Below are 21777 nucleotides of genomic sequence, written 5' to 3'. Positions count from 1 at the left end.
GGCACCCAGAGCCAGTGCCACCCATGGCCAGTGCCACCCACAGCCAGTGGCCCAAGGAGCCTGCAGACCCCACCCCTTAGTGCTGGGGGGGGTCTCCAAGGTGACCCCAGCCCCACATCTACCCCCACCCCTGAGACAAAGGGCACACAGGTGACACAGAGCTGCAAACAGTGCAAGGCTTTAATTCAGTCCCCACAGATTGGGGGGGATCAGACCCCCCCCCCGGATCCCCACGGACCCCCCAGGCCCCCAGGGGGTGCAGAGAGCCCAGAGGGGGCTGTGGGTGCCCCCCTCCTGCAGTGCAGCCCCCGCTGTGCTGCTGTTTTTAGAGCAGCACACGGCGCTCACAGGTAGAGAAACGCAGTCGCCCCCGCACCCCCACCCCCAACACCCCCCCCTGCACCCCCAAAAAGGATCAAAGTCTCTGCTTAAGGCAAATCCTGCACTGGCTCCACCAGGAGCTGCAGGTTTGGGAAGGAAGGGGCTTGGCCAGTGCCAAGGGGGGGGGTTTGGGGGGTCCCCGAGGTTGGGGGACACATCCCCAGGGTCACGGTGGGTGGGGGGGGGGGTCACAAACTGTGCCTTCATCTGCTCAGCTGAGTCCTCACTGACACAGCCACCACCTCTGTCCCCTCCTCCTCACAGAACTGGGGAGCAGTGAAAGGAACCTGGGGGTGCCAGCTGAGCCCCAACCTGCCTATGGGGAGGGGGAGCCAGCCCAGCCCCCAGGGAGGGACCAGGGCAGGGATTTGGCACGGAACAGTCGGGTCCAGGGCCCTGATCGGGGGCAGCCGTGGTGGGAGGGAGGGCTGAGCCCCCTGGTAATGGGGGGGACCCCTCCCTGGGGTGTCCCCAGAGAGCAGAGGGGGCTCTGGAATGTCCTCAGGGCTTGGAGCAGAGCTCGGCCACGCGCTGGCGCAGGTGGAAGGCGAACTCGAACATGGTGGCAGCCAGGCTCTGGTGGATCAGGTACCGGGGCAGGCGGCCCTGGGGACACAGCACAGGGACACGGGGCTGGGAGGGACAATATGGGGCTGGGGGCTGCACCCAACCTGCCCTGGGACACCCCAGGGACAGGGATACAGGGCCAGGAACCAGGGCTGGGGCTGTCCCAATCCCACTCCAGAGGGTTCCAGGGATATGAGTGAGGGTTTGGGGCTGGGGGCTGCCCCCATCCCATCCTGGGACACCCCAGGGACAGGGGGACAGGGCCATGAACCAGGGCTGGGGGCTGCCCCATCCCATTCTAGAGGGTTCCAGGGATATCAGTGAAGTTTTGGGGCTGGGGGCTGCCCCATCCCATTCTAGAGGGTTCCAGGGATATCAGTGAAGTTTTGGGGGTGGGGGCTGCTCCAATCCCATTCTGGAGGGTTCCAAGGACACAGAGCCATGAACAAGGGCTGGGGTTGGTCCTATGCCACTTCAGGATGTTCCAGGGGATGTGAGGATTTGGGGATGGGGAGCTGCACCCACCTGCCCTGGAGGGCTCCAGGGACAGAAGTGAGGGCTGGGCTGGGGGCTGTCTCCCATCCCATCCCACCCCATCCCATCCCACCCCACCCCACCCCAGAGGGATCCAGGGATGCAGCAGCACCGCTGTGCGGAGCTGCAGCTCCCAGGGATCTCTGATCTCCGGGGGAGGAACTGCAACGTGGTTGGATTCCTCTAAAAAAGCCCTGCACGACTCACCCCCCACCGCCTCGGCCTCGGCTCCATGAAAAAATAATAAAAATCCTCATCTCTGAGGAGGAGGGAGCTGAGGCAGGGCTGGGAACAGCTCCAGGGGCAGTGGACAAATACCCTGAGGGGCACAGGACACTCCCCTCCCCTGGGATTGGGGTGGTGCAGCACAGATCTTTTCCTGGAGCAGCTTTTCCCTCGGACACAGGGGGCAGGAAAAGTTCGAGGCCACAGCTCTGGACCCAAACACACACACGTGAGGAATCCTCCCTCCCCCAAGGAGCAGGAAGGGATGAGCCACGGGCTATAAATACTCGTGCAGGGCCCAAGGGAAGAGCCAGGAGCTGTGCAGGGGTCTGGGTGCTGGCAGAGCCCCTGGGGGTTATTAATAGCTCATTAACAGCTCGGCATTCCTTCCATGCTGGGATTGCTCGGCCTGGGAAGCACAAGCAATCTCTTTTCTTTCTGAGCTCCATGATATTTGGGGGGGTTTGTTGCCCCACCACGTTTAGGGGGGGTTTGCCCCAAAACCTGCCCGTGATGGGTGCCAGGAGGAGGGAAGGGCACGCTCTGCTCCCGGTGCTTTCCCAAAGCTTTTGGCAAAACATGCTGGGCTCTGGGGGAGGGGAGGGGGCCGTGGGAGGGGACAGGAGAGAGGAGGGGGCCGCAGCAGCGCTGCAGCACAGCCGAGGGATGAATGGAGCCTTTGTGCTGCTGCGGCAGCGCCGTTACCACGTCAACCTTCCGCGGAGGAAGGAACGGGGCCAGCGCCCCATCCCGCCCCATCCCGCCCCATCCCGCCCCTCCTTGGGGCCGGGACAGCGGCAAGGACACGCAGCTCCACAAATAACTCTGGATCCAGGGCAGCTTGATCTCCCCCGGGGTGGATTTGGGGTGGTTGTGGTGGTGCCGAGGGGTTTGGGAGAAGGGGAATTGCGGCTCTGGAGTGTTTATAAAACTTGCCGTGCCTCCAAGTGGTTTTGGTCAGCAAAGAGGATAAAAATCTCCTCCCTTAAACTCAGAGGTGAAACCTCGAAGTGAGAAATAAGGAAGAGCTTCCCAAACTCCCACTTTTTGGGAAAGGAGAGGGATTTTGGAGTAGTTTAACCCCTATTTGCCCAACCTGAGTCCCTTGCTAAGGGGACACTTCTGTGGCTGCTGGGATCCTTGGGCTGCTGGATGCCAGGGGAGAGCTGAGCTGGGGATGGGACACAGCCACCTCACCCAGGAGCTGCCTTTACCTTCAGATCTGTGTTGAGAATCCAGATGAAGGTGCAGACCTTGGCATTGCTGGGACATTTCAGGACGACGAATCCTCCAGGTCCATTCTCACCCCTGTGGAGGGAAGCCAAGAGAGTCAGGCTGCAGTTCTGGCTGGGATTCTCAGTGATGCACTGCACAGAGCTGAGGCTGGCAGTGAAGGGCAGGGCCCAGTGGGGCAGCAGCAGATGTTGGGAGCCTGGGAAGGTGTGTGCCTTGGCTCCAGGTACAGGAGCCAGCATGGCAGGGCAGGTTTCCCACAGGTGCCTTGGCAGTGCCAGGGAGCAGCAGCTCTGCCTCTGCATTGTGCCAGCTGCTCCCCATGGGAAGCTTTCCCAGGCACAACCCTGGGTGCAAACAAGAGGTCCCAGGAAGCTCAGGACAGGCTCAGCACTTGTCATTCCAGCCCCCAGATCCTTCCCAGCACCATCTGATCTGTCTCTGAGACAGGAGCTGTGCACACACACAGCCCAAATACAGATTTCCCTTCCCTCTTCAGAACACTCTATTTTTGCTGTGTGCCTTCGTTACAGGATTTTTTCCAGGCCCTGAAGTCCCCAGTTCCCAAATAGACTGAGGCAGCTCCAACAGCTCTGAGATAAAATGTCAATTACTTTAACCAGATTATTGAGAAAACCAAAGTGGGAGTGCACAGCTGGGCCCCGGCAGGAACAAGGAGTCCTTGTCTGATGAGCCCGACCCCAAACAGATCCATCACCAGCCTGTCCCTTCAGGAGGGGAGAGGCCAAAGCCCTGCTGAGATTTTGGGAGCTGATCCATCCTCGTTTCACCCCTCAATGCCTCAAATTCGGTGAGTGAGCGTTTCACGAGGAGCACAAAGGCATGTGAGCCACAGCCAGCTGTTTACTGCCCCTCAGAAATTCCTCTCTGGGAATTAACTGTTACACAAACAGGATGTGGGACTGGGATGGGGCTCGTGCTGTTACTGGTCAGCACCTCCACTCCCCCGAGCTGGGAGACGCCCCAGCACCGCTGACAGCTCACAGAGTTTCTTGAACAAAGGGAGATGAACAAGGGAAGCGAAATTCAGCTCCACAAATAGCTCAGCTTCCTGCAAATCCTGCCAGGAAGGCAGCAGGGCTTGCAGTTAAGTGGCTCCTTGCCTTGAAGCTCTGGAGAAGTGTGTGATCCCAGCTGAAAAAGCAGCACCTGCCTCTCACCTGACGTATTTGGAGAGCGGAGGCTTCAGGCTGTGCGTGGTCGACATCCCTGAGGAAATGTACCTGTCTCTCCTCCTCTCGATCCGACGCACGTTCACAAAATCCCTGTGCAAAGAAAAGGGCTTAAAAACACACCTGGGGTTTGGAGGGGGCAGATCCTGCTCTCTGGGCTGCTGGGAGAGGCTGTGGCAGGGATGTGGCAACACGGGGACAGTGCAGCGATATCTGGGAGGTTTGGAGCTCTGAGAATCCTGCCAGGAGTGCCTGGAGGAAATTTTAGGGGCTGCTCATCCTTGGGAGTGTTACTGCAGAGTCAATCAGCCCTTCCAGCCCTTCCAGTGCCCCAGAGGTGATTCCCTGTGGTTTGGGGGGTGTTTAGGGTGGCATGAACTGACCTTGGGGACACCACCCCGCCGGCAGCTCCGGCCGCCACGTCGTACGAGACGATCGTGTTGTCCTCCACCCGCTGCAAGATCTGGGGAAGGAGAATCAATAAAAAATAAAGGAGGTTTGCTCAGATTGTGCCTCCCAAGCCTGCACGTGCCAAGAGGATTCAGCCCAAACCAGCACTGGGATCAGAGCAGGGGGGTCCTTTGGGGCGGCGCCTCTCCCGAGTTTTTGGGGGGCACAGGTGTCACCTCCAGCTCCCCTCCATGAGGTGCAGACCCTCCCAGCAGGCAGAGGCAGGTTTGGCTGAGGCCTGGCCCCTGTCCCTGCCCAGCTCTGGGGCTCTTGGCCGGGCACAGGCGTGCAGCCGGAGCGCACGGATGAGCGGCGCAGATTTAACGCCCGGGTGACTGGGATCCAGCTCGGCTCCTGCAGCCTGAGTTGGACAGGGAAGCTGCAGCTTTCTGCTCCAAGGAGCTCCTGTGATTAAGCCATCTTTGTCCAGCACGCTCACCTGGCAAGCTGCCACTGTTCTGTTCCACAGGATCATCTTCTCGGGCTGCAGAATCACCTCCTGGTAAACCATTTCAGGAGAGCACTGCAGGAAAGCCTGAGGACAGAGCCAGAGCTGTCAGCCAGCCCCTCTGCTACCCTTGGGGGAGATTATTTTTAGGGAAAACAGGGTAAAACACAAAGGACAAGTGGGATCACGGGGGAGGGAAGGGGTGAGGCTGGCCTGGCTCCCCTGCATGGCTGTCACCCCTCTGTCCCAGTGCTCCCAGGGGTCAGGGAGGACACACAGACCTCAGGATTTGGGAGTCACTGAGCTCTGCCTGTCTGCCCCTCAGCATTTCCCCATTGCTTGGGAAAGTTGCATTTTTTACTGTCTATTTTTTTTTCCCTCAAGCCATTCCAAGCTCCAGCACACACAGCATCCATCCCACTCCCCCCCAATCCCCAAGGGACCGAGGATCTTCAGTGGCAAACACTTAATGCAGCAAAGTGGGACCATCCAGCTTTTGCTGGTGAACACTGAGCTGCTCCACTGGCAGCTCCTGCCAACCAGGCAACATATGCACTGGAACAAAGAAAAGCCACGGCAGCACCGACGCTTCATTAAAGCGTGGTTCCCAGCCAAGCCACTCCAGCTTGGGAGAGGGCACAGAGCAAGGCTCTCCTGAGCAGCTCTGCCCCGTGCCAGGCAGCAGCAGACACACACTCAGCCCTGGCCTTGCTGGCAATTAGTTCCAATTAGCCTCCTTGGTCAGATTAGTCCGAGATGCTGGGGTTGGAAGCGAGTCTTGCAGTCACCTGCTCCCGACTCTATCAGCGGAGTCTGGAGCCTTGGATTTTTACTGGGGAGTTTGTCTGCTGGCCAAGGGGTTTTCCTGGAGAGATTCCCTAGTGTTGTTCATCTGTCTCAAGCTGTGTTGTGCAGCCTGACCTGTCCTGAAAGCTGAGCTGTGGTTCTTTCCCCGTGCCAAAGAGATCAAGGCATCGGTCCAAGGATGTTCTTACCTTTAAAATAAAGGTCTTGCCGTGGAAGGGGATTTCAAAAGTGTAAACAACATCACCAAAGTCCTGAGCAAGAGATGAGAAAGATGTATTTTTATCAGCAAAAAGGGATTGTTTCTATTCAGGGTGAAGTTTGCTAAAACTCTGAGGCTCCTGTCACCCCCTGCAGCCCCCAAGCACAGAAACCACCCCGAGCACATTTCACTTGGCCATGCCCAAATTTCCATCAACAAAACAATATCCAGAGAGGCAGCAGGGATGAGACAGAAAAAGAATCCACCCTGTGCCAGGCTGCAAACCCCACTCAAGGTCACATTCTCTTTGTAGCAGCACTGGGGTGCGAAGGGGGTTCGCTGCCAGCATTACCTAGGGCTGAGAGAAACCTCCCTGGAGGGGCCAGGGATGGGCAGATGAAAACCTTTCATCATTAGCCCTGTGTTAAACTCTGATTAGTCTATTTAAATCCATCCCCCTTTGGAAAAAGAAAACAATCTGCCCAGCTAGTTTGGCATCAGACAAAGGATCACTTGACAAGGGAATTTGAAACACCAGATGAGACAGCAGTTTGCAGGATTCACATCCCCCAGTCGTGTTTCAACCTTGTGAAACAAGGTTGGGTTTGGGGGGAAAACCCCTCCACTCTTCTGAGAGAGAAAAGAGCTCTGTGCACCTCAGAAAAGTCTGGAGTAGGCAGAGCCACATCCCAAATTTACACCCAGGTTGCAGGTGCTGGGGAAGGGGGACAGCAGTGGGAAGAGCAGTTAGTGCCCCACATGGGCCAAGACTCCAGTTTGGGCTCCCAGCAGGTTCAAAGGCACCTGGGCATGGAGAAAGGGCAGGGCTGGAGCAGTAGGATCAGCATTCCCATGGCTCTGCATCCCAAAGGTGAACCAGCTGCCCCTGCCCACCCTCTGGACAGAGGGAGGAGGGAAGGGCCCTCTCCTGTCAAACTGCAAGGCAATTAAACGTCTAATTAAATAAGAGGGGATTTTACATTGAGCTGAACTGGAATGGATTCCTAATTCAATCAGGTAATTGTAACGCTTGTTAATTTTTCATGGTGCAAGGAGGTTTCCAAAGCCTCGTTTGTCCCGGTTTTTGCTAAGCCATCCATGCCCTCTGCCAGCTGGGGAGGAAAAACCACACTTGCATTGTTTTTCTCAAACTTCCAGTTCTCCTCTTGGGCGAGGATTTGGTCCACAACCTCCATGGCCTCTTTGCCTTGTCGGATATACTCCTTTTCCTGGGAAAGAAGGGAGGATTTCATCAGCAGGAAGCTCCAGGAGTGTCTGTGTGTGTGTGTGTGTGTGAGGCTGCTCCCCCCCTCCCCAGGCTGGCAGAGGGAAAGGGGATCAGAAATCTCTTAATTTGGGTCACAGAGGCCTCATTTTGGAGCTCCAAGTCACGCTCCCCGCCCTGGCATGGAGCCACACACCAGCTGCTCCTGCCTTAGCAGGAGGGTTTCCAGCAGGCCAAGGGCTTTGGGATGTGCAGCTTCCTTCCTGGAGGAGCCAGAATTGGGGCTGAACAGGAGCAGGATCTCTTGGATAATGGTACAAAACCTGTGCCCAGCTAAGTTTTGGAGAGGTCAAGCCTTCAAGCCACAGGGACAGGTGAGGTGATGCCCAAGAATGTGACCAGGGATGGAAGGGGGAAGGGACAAGGACAGGCAGGAGCAGAGCCAGAACACACCCCTGTGGGATGCTGCAGGGAAGAGCACACAGCTCTGGGGGAGTGGGATAAAGTTGGGGGGCTCAGATCAATCCTCCTGCAGTGGCTACACTGCCACTGGCCCCGTGACACCAGAACTGAGGGGTGGATGAATCTGATGGGACCCCACAGCCCCACATCAGCCTGGAGCTGTTTACCTGAGTTGTCAAGGCCTTCCTCCCCACACCTTCCTCATCAGACTCGTTGTCTGAGCCTACAGGGAAGCACCAATTAACTCACAGTTAATGAACACCCCACTGGTACCACCTCCCTCCCTTCTCCAGGGGGACAGTGGCTGATCCCTGTCCCCTATCCAACAGGAAGGGTTGTCACTGAGGATGACTCTGGCCCTGTCTCCCTGAACACCTGCTTGGCTCTCCAGAGGGCTGAGCTCATCCTGGGTGTCAGCTGTACCAGGAACAGTGTTCCAGAGGGCTGAGCTCATCCCAGGGTCAGCTACACTGGAAAAACTGCTCTGGAGAACTGGGCTCATCGTGGGTGTCAGCTACACTGGGACAACTATTCCAGAGGGCTGAGCTCATCCCTGTGTCAGCTACACTGGGACAACTGCTCCAGAGAGCTGGGAACAGTGTGGGTGTCAGCTACACTGGAAAAAGTGTTCCAGTGGGCTGAGATTGTCCTGGGTGTCAGCTACACTGGAAAAAGTGTTCCAGGGGGCTGAGATTGTCCTGGGTGTCAGCTACACTGGAAAAAGTGTTCCAGGGGGCTGAGATTGTCCTGGGTGTCAGCTACACTGGAAAAAGTGTTCCAGGGGGCTGAGATTGTCCTGGGTGTCAGCTACACTGGGACAACTGCTCTGCAGAGCTGAGCTCATCCCAGCGTTTCAGCTACACCAGGAAAAGTGTTTCAGAGGGCTGAGCTCATCCCAGGTTTCAGCTACACCAGGACAAATACTCCAGGGGGTTGAGTCATCCCAGGTTTCAGCTACACCAGGACAATCCAGCTGAGATGTCCCCATCCCATGCCAGGAGCTCTCCAGAGCTGGCACAGGGCACTGACATGTCACCAGCTCTTATCCTCAGCCTGTGACCACCCACCCCCCTGCTCTCACCCCAGGGCAGCATTTTCCAAGCACACAGCTTGGAATTTAATCCCAAGCCCACACAAGGCTCCAGCTCCCTGCAGAGCTGCAGCCAGGCTCCCAGGGATGAGGGTGGCTCTGATAAAAATGTGTCATGTGGAGAGAGTGGCAGTGCCACCCCTGCCCAGGTGCAGGCACAGAGAGGGGACCCTGCTTTGTGTCAGCTCTTGGAGGCTCTGCCAAGGGTTGGGATAACAAAGCAGAGCTCAGGGATGATGCTTATGAATTCCATGGTGGGATGAGCACAGGTGATGGCACAGGTGACCTTACCTGCAAAGGATTCAGGTGGGGAGTAGAACTGTCCCTCGGAGAGGGCTCGGGGGTACAGCAGTGGCCTTGAGGCTGCAGCCTGGGCTGCCAGGAACCCTGGGAATGGGAGCAGGAGGATTGAACACCTGGCAGGTTCTGGGACCCCAGCCCTGCCTCTTGTTTTTCCCATGTTTTTTCCCACTGACACCAGCCAGCCTCAGCTCCTGGTGCCTCATCTTTTGTCTGAGATGTTTTATCTGCCCCGGAGATCAATGGGCTCTTCTGCCTGTCAAATAATCCAAAGGCGATTAAGCATCTAATTAAATAAGAGCTTCCCCTGGAAGCAATTTGGAAGCTGAGCCTAATCCAATAGAGGCATTAAACACTTGATCATTTTTCAACTTAAAGCCTCCTTGCAAGACCCAAACATCCTCTGGTGCTTTCCACTCAGAGCATTTCTGACTGAGCCCCGCCTGACAAATGCCCCTTTTTAGTTTGGTGTCACTTCCCAGCCAGTGAACTCCTGGGAGAGATACAAACCAGATCAGCTCCCTAGAAGGACCCTGGAGGTGATGTGTGAAGCATTAGGTCAGCCCCAATCCCTGCTCAGAGTGACCTCAGAGACCACAGAATTTCACACCCCATAACTCACCCCGTGCCACAGAATGTGTCTGTGACTCCTGCAGCCCTCCTGGGAAAAGGGCTCCAGCCAGATCCAAACACAGATATCAGGGACAGGGAGTCCAACACTCTGCCTGGCATTTGCCTCCCTGTTTCCAAACACTTTCTCCCATGCAGAGCTGAGCTCTGTCTCCAGCACGTCTGGCTGCAGGATCCAGCCATTGGGAAATCTGGCACATTTTTCTCCCCTCAATTAAAAGATGCTTTTTATAATCTGGTATTTTCTTCCCCTGAAGGGACTTGTTGACCATAACAGAACTGAGTCAGGCACTTCCCATCCCAGCCAACCTGGAGATCCCTTTTCCAGAAATGCCAGATCAAGCAGCAGCAAACCCAGGCACGGTTGGATTTGTCCAATTCCTACCAGAGAAGAGCAAAAAATACTCACATCGTTCCTCTTCTGCTTCCTGAGTTAGGACTTTAAAATCCAGGAACCAGGTCTCCAGCCAAGCAATGACAAATGAGACAATGGGAAGCAAATACCCAAAAGCCCCTTTGGTCAGAAGCTGTGTGGAAAGAAGCAGAAACCACAGGGAATGACCCAAACAGGGAATAAAACAGCACTGAGAAATCACAAAGCAACTTCCTGCAGCCTAAGGAAACCAACCTCAGAGAGGATGACCTTCACAATCAGGAAGGCACTGGATACCAGTGTAGTGACCTGAAAAATAAGTGGACAGAGCTCAGAGATCCCTGAGAAGCCCAGGAGGAGAAGGAAAAGCCCCACAGGAAAGGCTGGAGTGCCTCCTGTGTTGGGTTGATGTGGCCAGAAATGTGAATTCTACCAGCATCTGTTGAAGCCAGGTGGGATAGTGATTCCTTATCTCCTGGCACATATTCTTTGCTAATGGGTCACTTTTAAACCAGCTAGGCAATCATCTTTATCTTTCCACAACCCATCCTCCCTCCAGGAGATATCTCCTGTTAATGGGCCATTGTTTAAAACTGGGTGTGGCAGTGATTCTGATCTCTGTGGGGATATCTCCTGTTAATGTGCCATTGTTTAAAACTGGGTGTGGCAGTGATCTTTATCTCCTGGCACACATTATCTGCTAATGGGCCAGCTTTAAACCAGCTGGGCAATCATCTTTATCTTCCCACAGCCCATCCTCCCTCCAGGAGATATCTCCTGTTCATGGCCAGTGAGTCCCAGTGCATGGCTGATAAAATTCCATCATCCCACTGGGAGATGCTCCAGCCAGGGGGAAGAGCCAAACATTTCCTACCCAGATAAAAACTGAGATTTGGAACAGCAGAGCACCTTTCCCACTGGATTCCAGAGGAAAGCCAGACCCTTCCACATCATCCCTGGAGCTTCAGAGGAAACTGCACCTTCTCCAGGAGCACTGCTCCAGCTGAGCCACATCTGCCCCTGCAGGAGGATGCAGCACCATGGAATGGGACTGTGCCACCACCCTGACTGACTGACTGTGCCAGCTTGGATTCTGACTCTGGCAGGGTTTGGGACTGTTCTTTGCAATACTGCATTTCTATTTTAATTTTAACTGTTATTCCCAATTCCTATACCTTTGCCTGAGAGCCCCTTAATTTCAAAATGATAATAATTTGGAGGGGGTTTTACATTCTGCATTCCAAAGAGAAGCTGCTCTTTGGGCAGACACCTGTCCTGGCAGCCAGGACAGCTCCTTACCGCGATGACCCACCAGTGGCGCAGGCGGACGACGGCGTAGCCCAAGAGCAGCACAAGGAAACGAAACAGAGCCAGGAGCTGCAACAAAAAACAGCCACAGACACCAGTCACTGCCCTGGTGCCTCTGCCAGCTGCTGGGAAAGCAGGGACAGGCACCAGCTCCTCACCAGCACCAGCAGGGATTCACTGAGGTGGGCAAGGGGAGATTCCAGACCCTCCCGGCCCCACCGAGCCCTGCAGGAGGTTGAGATACTCACAAAGATATCAAAGAAGGAGGTCTTGAATCTGTAGTTGATGATTTCATCCTTCAGGTTCTCCTTGATGCCCACCTTGGTCTGAGGGAGACATGGAAGCAGGAAGTTGTTGAGTGCAGTGATAAGAAATTTGTGGGAGAAGGAGCAAAGCAGTGCCTGGGGTTATGGTCAGGTCAGGGAATGCACCTGGAGTACAAAAGATCCCACAGGTTCAGTGTGGGCTCCTCTGCCAGCACAGCACCTGGGAGGATCCCATGGCACATCTCCTACCTGGATTCACATCACATTTCCCCCTGGGATTCACACCCAGGAGCGTGGGTGGGGCAGGAGGGACATTAAACACCTTTAAGTGGTGATTTCCAGCACCCAAATCCTTGGCTCCTCACAGCCTGGAGCCCCAGGATGGACACCACTGCTGGCAGATTCCAGAGGAATGGGAAAAAAATGGAAAACCACAAGAAAAATGTTCCTCAGGAACCTTCACTTATGCACTGAACATTCCTGTGGGGGGCTCTCAGCATCACTGAGGACCTGGGGGGATTTAAGGATCCTCCTCATGCAAAGCACTGAGGGGTCTCTTCTCCCTCCATCCAGCTTCCCACAGCTCTCAACAGTGCTCCAGGAAATCTGGTGGAAGAAGGGAAGCATCAAACATGCTGGCAAAGGGAAAGAGGGAGGAGAGGGGGATGCACAGCCACAGGCTGCAAGGGAATCTCAGAGAGGCAAAACCACTCTGGGATTGACAGGAGAGTGGAAAAAACTCATCCTGAAATAATCCAGGGTCTGACAGCCCCAGTCCTTTGGCCACCATAAATCCTGGGAGCCTGGAATGGCTGTCTGGGAGGAAGTGGAGGGCTCAGGTAACTGGAACAAATGTTTCACCTTTAGGCTATAGCTTTGGACAGGGCCCAGCTGGCTGGGAGCTGGTGGAGTCAGCAGCTGTTGGATGGGCTGTGAGGAACAGGCTGGTGGATCTCAGGCCAGACCTTGGCAGCCAGGGTGTCCTGGCACTGCAAGGGCAGCCACTGGGAAAGGATCCCCCTGGGTTAAAATCCAGGGACAGGGAGGCAAAAAGAAGCAGGGCTGTGCCTCCAGATGACCAGGCCAGCTTTGCTGAGTGGCCACCAAGAGATTCTTCCCCCCTCCCTGGTTCCATGGGATGCTGCAGGGAGGAGGAGGCACAGGGAAAGCTTTGGGGGATGATTTTTGGGGGTTGTTTCTGCTGGATGGGCTGTGGGGAATGAGTTGGGGGGGGTGCCAGAGGGGTGTCCTGGCACTCCAAGGGAAAGGATCCCTCTGGGTCAAGGCTCTGGCTTCAAATCCAGGGAGAGGGAAGCAAAAAGAAACTGGGTTGTGCCTCCAGCTGACCTGTGGCCACAGGACTCAGCCAGCTCTGCTGAGTGGCCACCAAGAGACTTTCCCCCCTCCAGGAGGAAGGAGGAGACACAGGGAAAGCTTTGGGGTTTTGGGGTGTTTCTGTTTTGGGTTTTTTGGGGGTTGTTTCTGGTGGATGGGCTGAGAGGAATGAGTTGGGGGGGTGCCAGAGGGGTGTCCTGGCACTCCAAGAGAAGCACAGCAATCACTGGGATTGGGAAGGGATTTCTCCCAGTTTGGGATGGGGTTAATATATAACAAAAGGGCAAAAAGAGGGGGGCAGAGCTGGGCTGTGCCTCCAGCTGACCTGTGGCCATGGGATTTTTTTTTTTTTTTTGCCCAGTGGCCACTGAGAGCCTCATCCCCACAGCTCAACTCCATGGGATGCTGCAGGAAGGATGAGACACAGGGAAAGCTTTGGGTCATGGTTTGGGGGATGTTTTCAGCTTAAACACAGGCTGTGCACCAGGCAGATGAAGCACCTGAGGCATCTCTGAGAGCACCCAGCCTGCACAATTATGATTTGCTTTTAACGAGGGGCAATTTGCTCAGCTTATCTCACAGCCAAGGAAACGGTTGAAAAAAAAAAAAAAAAAAAAAAAAGGAAAAAAAAAAAAAGAAAAAAGAAAAAAGGCATTAGTCATGAAATCAAACTGTTGCTCTTCATAACCAGGCAAATAAGCTGCTCTAATGGCTTTAAATATGCAGCATCTCAGCTCGGGGGCCCAAATATCAGCACTTAGTCACTCATTAATGGCTACCTGCACGACCCACGCTCAGCATCACCCTGGTGACCGAGCCAGGATTATCTCCTGGGGGCTGGAATTCCAGCAGCTCTCCCTGAGAGCACTGGGACAAGGGCAGGGGGCTGGGGTCCAAGCTGGGCTTGGCCAGGACACCGTTGGCATGGCTGGAATGCTGGCTGGGAGATGGTTTTTCCTAAGTGGGGTGGGGAGCAGGGGGCTCTGGGCAGGGTGAGGAGCTGCTGGACTGGACAGTCTGTTAAGTGCAGACACCCAGAGATAAAGAGGGCAGAGATAAGAGCTGCTGAGGGAGCAGCAGGATCCAGTGCTGATAAATGCAGGCCAGAGCCCAGGGTCTATCTGTTCATCTCTGCTCTGGGAGCTCCAGGGGAGGACATGGAGTACCTGAAACCAGCCAGGGCCGGTTCAGGGAAAATAAAAACAAAATATAGCCCAGGGAGGGATTTGGACTTGGTGGGACTGAGGTAAATAAACTGGATTTTCTCTGTTATTGCAACACAGAGCAAACACAGCAGCTTGTGAGTCGCTTTGGAGGGAATCAAACCACTCACATCCCCCTCAACAATCCCTTGGGAGGTAGAGCAGCACCTCCAGCTTCCCAAAGCTGAGATTAGCAGCAGAATTTCGGGATCAAAGCCCCTGGAGGATCCTCCCCTGCTCATCTGAAGCTCAGAGAACACAGCAGCAGCAAACCCAGGGAGCAGGAGGGGAATTTGGCTCAACTTGGTGATTCCAGAAGCCTTGGATCTTGTTACAACACAACAAAGGGACGGTGTTAACAACCCTGGACAGCCCTGAGAAAACCCTGGGGCAGGAAACGAGCTGGACTTTAGTTTACACTAAAGAACAGCAACTCCTTGGCCAGCACTGGGAACAGCAAACAAAGATCTGTCCCAGGAGGGCTGGAACAGAGCAATTAACGGAGGGAACTGAGCTTAAAAAGGGCAAAGATTCCCCGGGTTTGCTTCCTCCAACTCACATTCAGCTCGATGATCCACAGCAGGGAGATGAAGAGCAGGTCGAAGGTGACAAAGAGGCAGAATGTCCTCCTCACATCCGAGATGGCTTTTCTCTTCTCGGGGGAGAAGAAATAGGGGGAGAAGCCCTGGCTCTGGGAGAAGGAGGAGCTGATGGAGGCAATGGCCGGCAGGCTTCGTTCCAGGTCGTGCTGCAGGTCCGTGGGCTTGCTCATCCTCCGGGCTCGGCTCCGGGGACATCGGCCACGGCAGCGTCACCTACGGGACACACCCGGCACCCTCAGGGCTGGCCACACCCCTGCTCCTGTCCCCCTCGCATGGCAAAGCTGATCCCAGGGGGAAATTCCTGCACAGAGAAGCCCCTGGATCCATGGAAGTGTCCGTGGCACAAGGATGGAGCAGCCTGGGATAGAGGAAGGTGGGATGGATAATGGGACTGGATGGGCTTCAATGCAATGGCAGCAGGGAAAGGAGCTGCAAACCCCATGGAAATGTTGTGGAAGAAGAAAAAGGAGTCACAAATCCCATGGAGACACTGTGGATACTGGAAAAGGGGTCTGAGGATGTTTTGGGATTTCTCCTGAAATCATGGAGCAACTATTCCCTCTGCAGGGAAGGCAAAGCTTTAGGAGATGGGCATCCCATTGGAACAGATCCCACCCTGCTCTGCCGAGGAGAGAACCCGGGCCCTGATGCCCAATTGGACCAGGCAGAACAGCAGGGAAGGAGCTGCTCCATGTCCCAGTGACAGAAAGGAGCTGCTCCCTGTCCCAGTGACAGGAAAGGGGCTGCTCCATGTCCCAGTGTCAGACAGGAGCTGCTCCCTGTCCATTGTCAGGAAAGGAGCTGCTCCATTCCCGAAGTGTGCCAGGAAAGGGGCTGATCCCTGTCCAGTGAAGGGAAGGAGCCTGCCTCCATGGTCCCGTGTCAGGAAAGGACGCTGCCATGTCCAGTGTCAAAGGAGCTGCTCCCATGTCCCATGGTCAGGAAAAGGAGCTCGACTCCATGTCCCAGTGTACAGGAAAGGGGCTGCTCCATGTCCCAGTGTCAGGAAAGGAGCTGCTCCATGTCCCAGTGTCAGGAAAGGGACTGTTCCATGTCCCAGTGTCAGGAAGGAGCTGCTCCATGTCCCAGTGTCAGGAAAGGAGCTGCTCCATGTCCCAGTGACAGGAAAGGGCTGATCCCTGTCCCAGTGTCAGGAAAGGAGCTGCTCCATGTCCCAGTGACAGAAAGGAGCTGCTCCATGTCCCAGTGTCAGGAAAGGGGCTGATCCCTGTCCCAGTGACAGGAAAGGGGCTGATCCCTGTCCCAGTGTCAGGAAAGGGGCTGATCCCTGTCCCAGTGAAGGGAAGGAGCTGTTCCCTGTCCCAGTGTCAGGAAAGGGGCTGTTCCCTGTCCCAGTGTCAGGAAAGGGGCTGATCCCTGTCCCAGTGTCAGACAGGAGCTGCTCCCTGTCCCAGTGTCAGGAAAGGAGCTCCTCCATGTGCCAGTGTCAGGAAAGGAGCTGCTCCCTGTCCCAGTGTCAGGAAAGGGGCTGATCCCTGTCCCAGTGTCAGGAAGAAGGGGGCTGATTCCCTGTCCCAGTGTCAGGAAAGGGGCTGCTCCCTGTCCCAGTGTCAGGAAAGGGGCTGATCCCTGTCCCAGTGACAGGAAAGGGGCTGCTCCCTGTCCCAGTGTCAGGAAAGGGACTGTTCCATGTCCCAGTGACAGGAAAGGGGCTGCTCCATGTCCCAGTGTCAGGAAAGGGGCTGCTCCCTGTCCCAGTGTCAGGAAAGTGACTGTTCCATGTCCAGTGACAGGAAAGGGACTGTTTCCATGTCCCAGTGACAGGAAAGGGGGCTGATCCCTGTCCCAGTGTCAGGAAAGGGGCTGATCCCGTCCCAGTGTCACAGAAGGAGCTGCTCCCATGTCCCAGTGTCAGGAAAGGGGCTGCTCCCTGTCATCAGCCCTGCCTGGCAGTGCCAGGCACACGATCCCTGCACGAGTGAGGTGTTGGAAGCTGTTGGGGCTGTTTTCCTGCAGCTGTGCCAACCATTGTATTGAAATTTTTTCCTCTCCGTCAGCACAGCACAAGGAGGCCCCTGTGGGAAGGGAGGGTGACAGGCAGGGGACAAACACACAAAGAGGATCCCAAAACTGGTCAGGCCAGGGATCTGCCACCTCCTAGTCACAGCCACAATCTCCTTCCCTGCTACATCCTCCTGCTCAGGAAGTTTGCCTCCAAAAAATAAACAACCACCCCAGATTGTGGTGTGAGCTCCCTGTGCCTGCTGGGATCCCAGGGAGGTTTGCCCACCACAGATCCCACTCCTGACACCCAGAAAACTGCAGGAAAAAAGTCACAAGGTTGTGTCCAGACCTGTGGGAAGTGGAAACCCCACGGAATGTGAAGCCAGGAGTGTTCCAGGAGCACCTGAAGGAGCACAGCCCCATTTGGGGCAGTTTGGGCCAGCCTGGATTCCCTGAGCCAGCAGATTTTACATCCCACCCCCGGGAAGTGCCGTGGCTGGGAAGGGAACAAAGCTGGACTCCTGTCAAATCCCAGTTAGTTCCTCTCAGAGGGAAGGAGCTGGAATCCTTGTCACTTTGTATCAGCTGCTCCCCGTGCTGGCCCGGCTTGAAGTGACAAAAGTTAAGGACATCTGTGAGGGATAAATAATAAATCCCCCCCTGCCGGGGCTGCTGCCGCCTCCTCCTCCCCTCCAACAGCACTTTGCACTTAGGCAGCTCCTCCCCAACTTTCACAGCGCTTTAAAATCACCCAGAGAGGCCCCAGGGATCTGATCCTGGATGCTGGGTGGGGTCACAATGGGGTGTTGGGACATGGCAGGACACAGGGACAAGCACCAGAGCACCCTGGTGCAGCTCATCCATCATGAATCCCATTTTTCCCAAGCTGTTTTGGACACACACTCCTCCCAAACCATCCAATTCCCAAGGGAGAACCCACCCTGTGGAATGTTTGAATCCCAGACAAGCCCCCCCTGCCCCCCTCCAGCAGCTGAGAGAGCTGGGAGCAGGGGCTGGATGTGGAAAACGTGGCTGTTCCTGGGTGACAGATGAATTATTGAGCACCATTATGCATTCCAGCATCCTCCACTCCTGCAGCTCCCAGGGAACTGGTGGGATGGGGGGGGGAACAGCCCCAAGCTGTGCCAGGATGGACATCAGGGGGGATTTATTCACTGAAAGGACAATCAGGCACTGGGAGAGGCTGCCCAGGTGGAATTGGCATCCTTGGAATGTTTAAAAAACACGTGTGGATGTGGCACTTGGGGATGTGGGTTGGGGTGACACGGCTGTGCTGGGTTTGATGATCTTGGGGGGGGTTTTAGCCTAAATGATTCCAGGATTTCATTGCAGCAAGGGGTAAACACTGCTGGGGGGGTCCCTGGGTGACAGATCACAGCCTGGGGACACCCCAAAAAAACAAATCATGCCCCAGGGGGACAGCCCAAGTGACAAATCACAGCCTGGGGGACACCCTGAGTGACAGATCACAGCCCAGGGGACACCCCAAGTGACAGATCACAGCCCAGGGGACAGCTCACAGCCTGGGAGACACCTCAAGTGACAAATCATAGCCTGGGGGACATCCCAAAAGATAAATGACATCCCAGGGGAGACAGCCTGGGTGACAAATCCCAGCCCAGGGGACATTCTGGGTGACAGATCACAGCCCAAGGGACACTCCAGGGACATTTCTGGGCATATCTGAATTGAAAAAAAGGGGATTTTGAGACTCTGAGGAAGGATTTTTGCTGGGAAACCTCCCAGTTTGGGGATTAGGAGGTGACAGGGGCTGCAGGGACAAGGGTGACACCACATCCTGTGGATCCCAGAGGGAAGCAAACACAGAGGAGGGGCAGGTGGTGAAATCCTGATCAATATTCAACAGCAACACCCAGCAAAACCCTGCCAAGCCCAGAGCCATCATCATCCCAGTGCCACCACCCCAAAACACTGCCACCACCCCAAAACCCCCCCAGCCCAGTTCCAGCAGCACACTGGCCACCCAAAACACCCCCAGGGGCTGTGCCAAGGCACGTCCCAACCCTGCCCCAGCCCCCCAAAACCTCGTGTCACCCCCTCCCTGAGCTGCTTTCCTGTCCCAGCCCCTCATTAGCCCCGTTTGCTCATTGATGACCCAGCTCCCACCCCGTGACACCACTTCTCCTTCCTCCCACACTTCCCCTGAGCTCATGTGACAATTCCTCCTGTCCCAGGACACGCAGAGAACACCCCCAAAAAAACAAAAAATTAAAAATCCTTGCAGCCCCCTGAGCCATCCCAGGGGCAAAGGACAGGGGATGACTGTGGGATGTTGCAGAAGGGGATGTGCCAGGTGAGAGAACACCTGGAGAACCAGAGGGATGGAGACCCTGCTTCCACTGGGCACTGAGGGGTGTCTGAGCTTTTCTTTAAAACAACAAAAAAAAAGGTTAATATTAAACCAGACACCGAACCTCCAGAAAAAAAAAAATAAAAAAAAAAATCAGGGAACAGTTTTGGCAAAGCATTGGGGGGACACTGAGACCCCCCAGGAGCAGCTGGCACTGCAGGGAGAGATGGGGACACCTCAGGAAAAACAGATTTGTCCCTGATCCTGCAGCATCCCGAATTTCCCCTCAATTCCAGAAGATCTGGGGTGAAACTTAGAGCTCTCCATGCACAGCCCAGCCCAACATTTGGGGGTTTCAGTGCTGTGACCCCCCGGGGCTGCTCCTGGGGGTTGGGAGAGACCATTCCCAGTGGGATTTGGGCTGGAATTGGGTCAAGATTTGGGCTGGATTTGGGGCTGGATTTGGGCTGGATTTCGGTCAGGATTTGGGGCTAGATTGGGGCTGGATTTGGGTCAAGATTTGGGCTGGATTTTGGTTGGATTTGGGCTGGATTTTGGACAGGATTTGGGCTGGATTTGGGGCTGGATTTGGGGCTAGATTTGGGCTGGATTTGGGTCAGGATTTGGGGCTAGATTGGGGCTGGATTTGGGTCAATATTTGGGCTGGAATTGGGCTAGAATCGGGGCTGGATTTGAGTCAAGATTAGGGCTTGATTTGGGCTGGATTTGGGGCTAGATTAGGGCTGAATTTGGGGCTGGATTTGGAACTGGATTTGGGTCAAGATTTGGGCTGAAATTGGGCTGGATTTGGGTCGGGATTTGAGTCAAGATTAGGGCTTGATTTGGGCTGGATTTGGGGCTAGACTTGGGGCTGGATTTGGGCTGGATTTGTGCTGGATTTGGGCTGGATTTGGGGCTGGATTTGGGGCTGGATTTGGGGCTGGATTTGGGATGGATTTGGGTCAAGATTTGGGCTGGATTTGGGCCAGGATTTGGGGCTAGATTTGGGCCAGGATTTGGGATAGATTTGGGGCGGGATTTGGGATAGATTTGGGGCGGGATTTGGGATAGATTTGGGGCTAGATTTGGGCTGGATTTGGGCTGGATTTGGGATAGATTTGGGCCAGGATTTGGGATAGATTTGGGGCTGGATTTGGGGCTGGATTTGGGGCTGGATTTGGGATGGATTTGGGCTGGATTTGGGGCTGGATTTGGGTCAAGATTTGGGCTAGATTTGGGCCAGGATTTGGGATAGATTTGGGGCGGGATTTGGGATAGATTTGGGGCGGGATTTGGGATAGATTTGGGGCTAGATTTGGGCTGGATTTGGGCTGGATTTGGGCTGGATTTGGGCTGGATTTGGGCCAGGATTTGGGCTAGATTTAGGCTGGATTTGGGATAGATTTGGGCCAGGATTTGGGATAGATTTGGGTCAGGGTTTGGGCTGGATTTGGGTCAGGGTTTGGGATAGATTTGGGCCAGGGTTTGGGCTGGATTTGGGCTGGATTTTGGCTGGATTTGGGATAGATTTGGGTCAGGGTTTGGGCTAGATTTGGGTCGGGATTTGGGCTGGATTTGGGGCTGGATTTTTGGGGATTTGGAAACCTCCCACCAAAAGGGTCCCCGGTGCTGCCCTGTCTCGAGCAGGGGATGAAACCCGGGGGGTCTCCAGCACCTCAGAAAAAGAAAAAGTTAGAAAAGAACAGCCCAGATCGCCCCGAGCCCCGCGGGCTCCCGGCGGTGACAGCGCTGCAAGGAGCCCGGAGCGGAGCGATTCTCGCCCCTCAGCGCTCGGTGCTCACCGCGCCGCGGTCTCACCGCCGAATAACGGGACCGCCCCCGGGACAGGGCCCGAACGGAGCCCCGAGGCCGCCGGGAGCGGGCGCAGGAGCCGCAGTGACAGCCCAGCCCCGTGCCAGCAGCGGGGCCGGGAATGGAGCCGAGCCCACCCCCCCCAAAGTGCCGCCGGTACCTCCCGGTGCCGGGTCCGGGTCCGGGTCCCGCCGGGCGCCGCTTCCGGCCCCGCCGCCACCTCTGACCCCGGAAGGGAAACTCCAGAGCGAGGCTGCGCCGGCAGCGACCATCGCCGGGAGCGGGGGGGGGGGGATAGACTATTCATAGCGGGAGGGGGGGTCAGTGGGGCTGGGGAGGATCGTTACCCGTGGGAGGGGGAATCGCTATGATTGGCAGGGACCATTTGTCATGCGGGGGGTCAATAGAGCTGGGAAGGGCCATTTCTGGTGGGAGGTGGAATTAGTAAGGCTGGGAGAGACCATTCCAAAGGGGAGAGTCAGTGGGGTGAGGGCAAGACCATTCCCCGTGTGGTGGGGGGGTGTCTATGGGGTGAGCAAGGGAGAGACCATTCCCCCCTTTGGGGGGTGTTCCAGTGGGGCTGGGAGAGACCATTCTCCAGTGGGGGGTTGGGAGAGACCATTCCGTGGTGGGGGAGTATCCATGGGGCTGGGAGACACCATTCCCCACATGGGGGGAAGCAGTGGGGCGAGGGACAGACCATTCCCTATGGGAGAGGGGGGTGGGTCCCCCTATGGGAGGGTCCATGGGTCGCCCCGTGGTTCTGTCCCACATTTCCCGTCCCAAACCCCCCCCCCCATCCCCATCCCCACACCCCCAGTCTGCCACCCCCCAAACA

General features: G+C 55.7%; 1 protein-coding gene across 1 annotated transcript; it reads right to left on the bottom strand.

Annotated features, from left to right (window-relative positions):
* Positions 1 to 382: 382 nt before the first annotated feature.
* STARD3 (StAR related lipid transfer domain containing 3) lies at positions 383 to 21228 on the bottom strand. Its single transcript, XM_079327939.1, has 15 exons — positions 21100 to 21228; positions 14788 to 15043; positions 11674 to 11751; positions 11417 to 11494; positions 10373 to 10426; positions 10154 to 10271; positions 9106 to 9201; positions 7892 to 7947; positions 7174 to 7266; positions 6027 to 6089; positions 5023 to 5118; positions 4517 to 4596; positions 4122 to 4226; positions 2922 to 3015; positions 383 to 987 (listed from the first exon to the last, which is right to left on the bottom strand). The coding sequence occupies exons 2-15, from the start codon at positions 14998 to 15000 to the stop codon at positions 883 to 885; spliced, it is 1329 nt and encodes a 442-aa protein (XP_079184065.1). The 5' UTR covers positions 15001 to 15043; positions 21100 to 21228; the 3' UTR covers positions 383 to 882.
* Between the last annotated feature and the right edge of the window lie 549 nt (positions 21229 to 21777).

This window comes from Erithacus rubecula (assembly GCF_903797595.1).
Source record: "Erithacus rubecula genome assembly, chromosome: 27".
Lineage (NCBI taxonomy): Eukaryota > Metazoa > Chordata > Aves > Passeriformes > Muscicapidae > Erithacus > Erithacus rubecula.
This window is presented reverse-complemented; position numbering and strand designations above follow the sequence as displayed.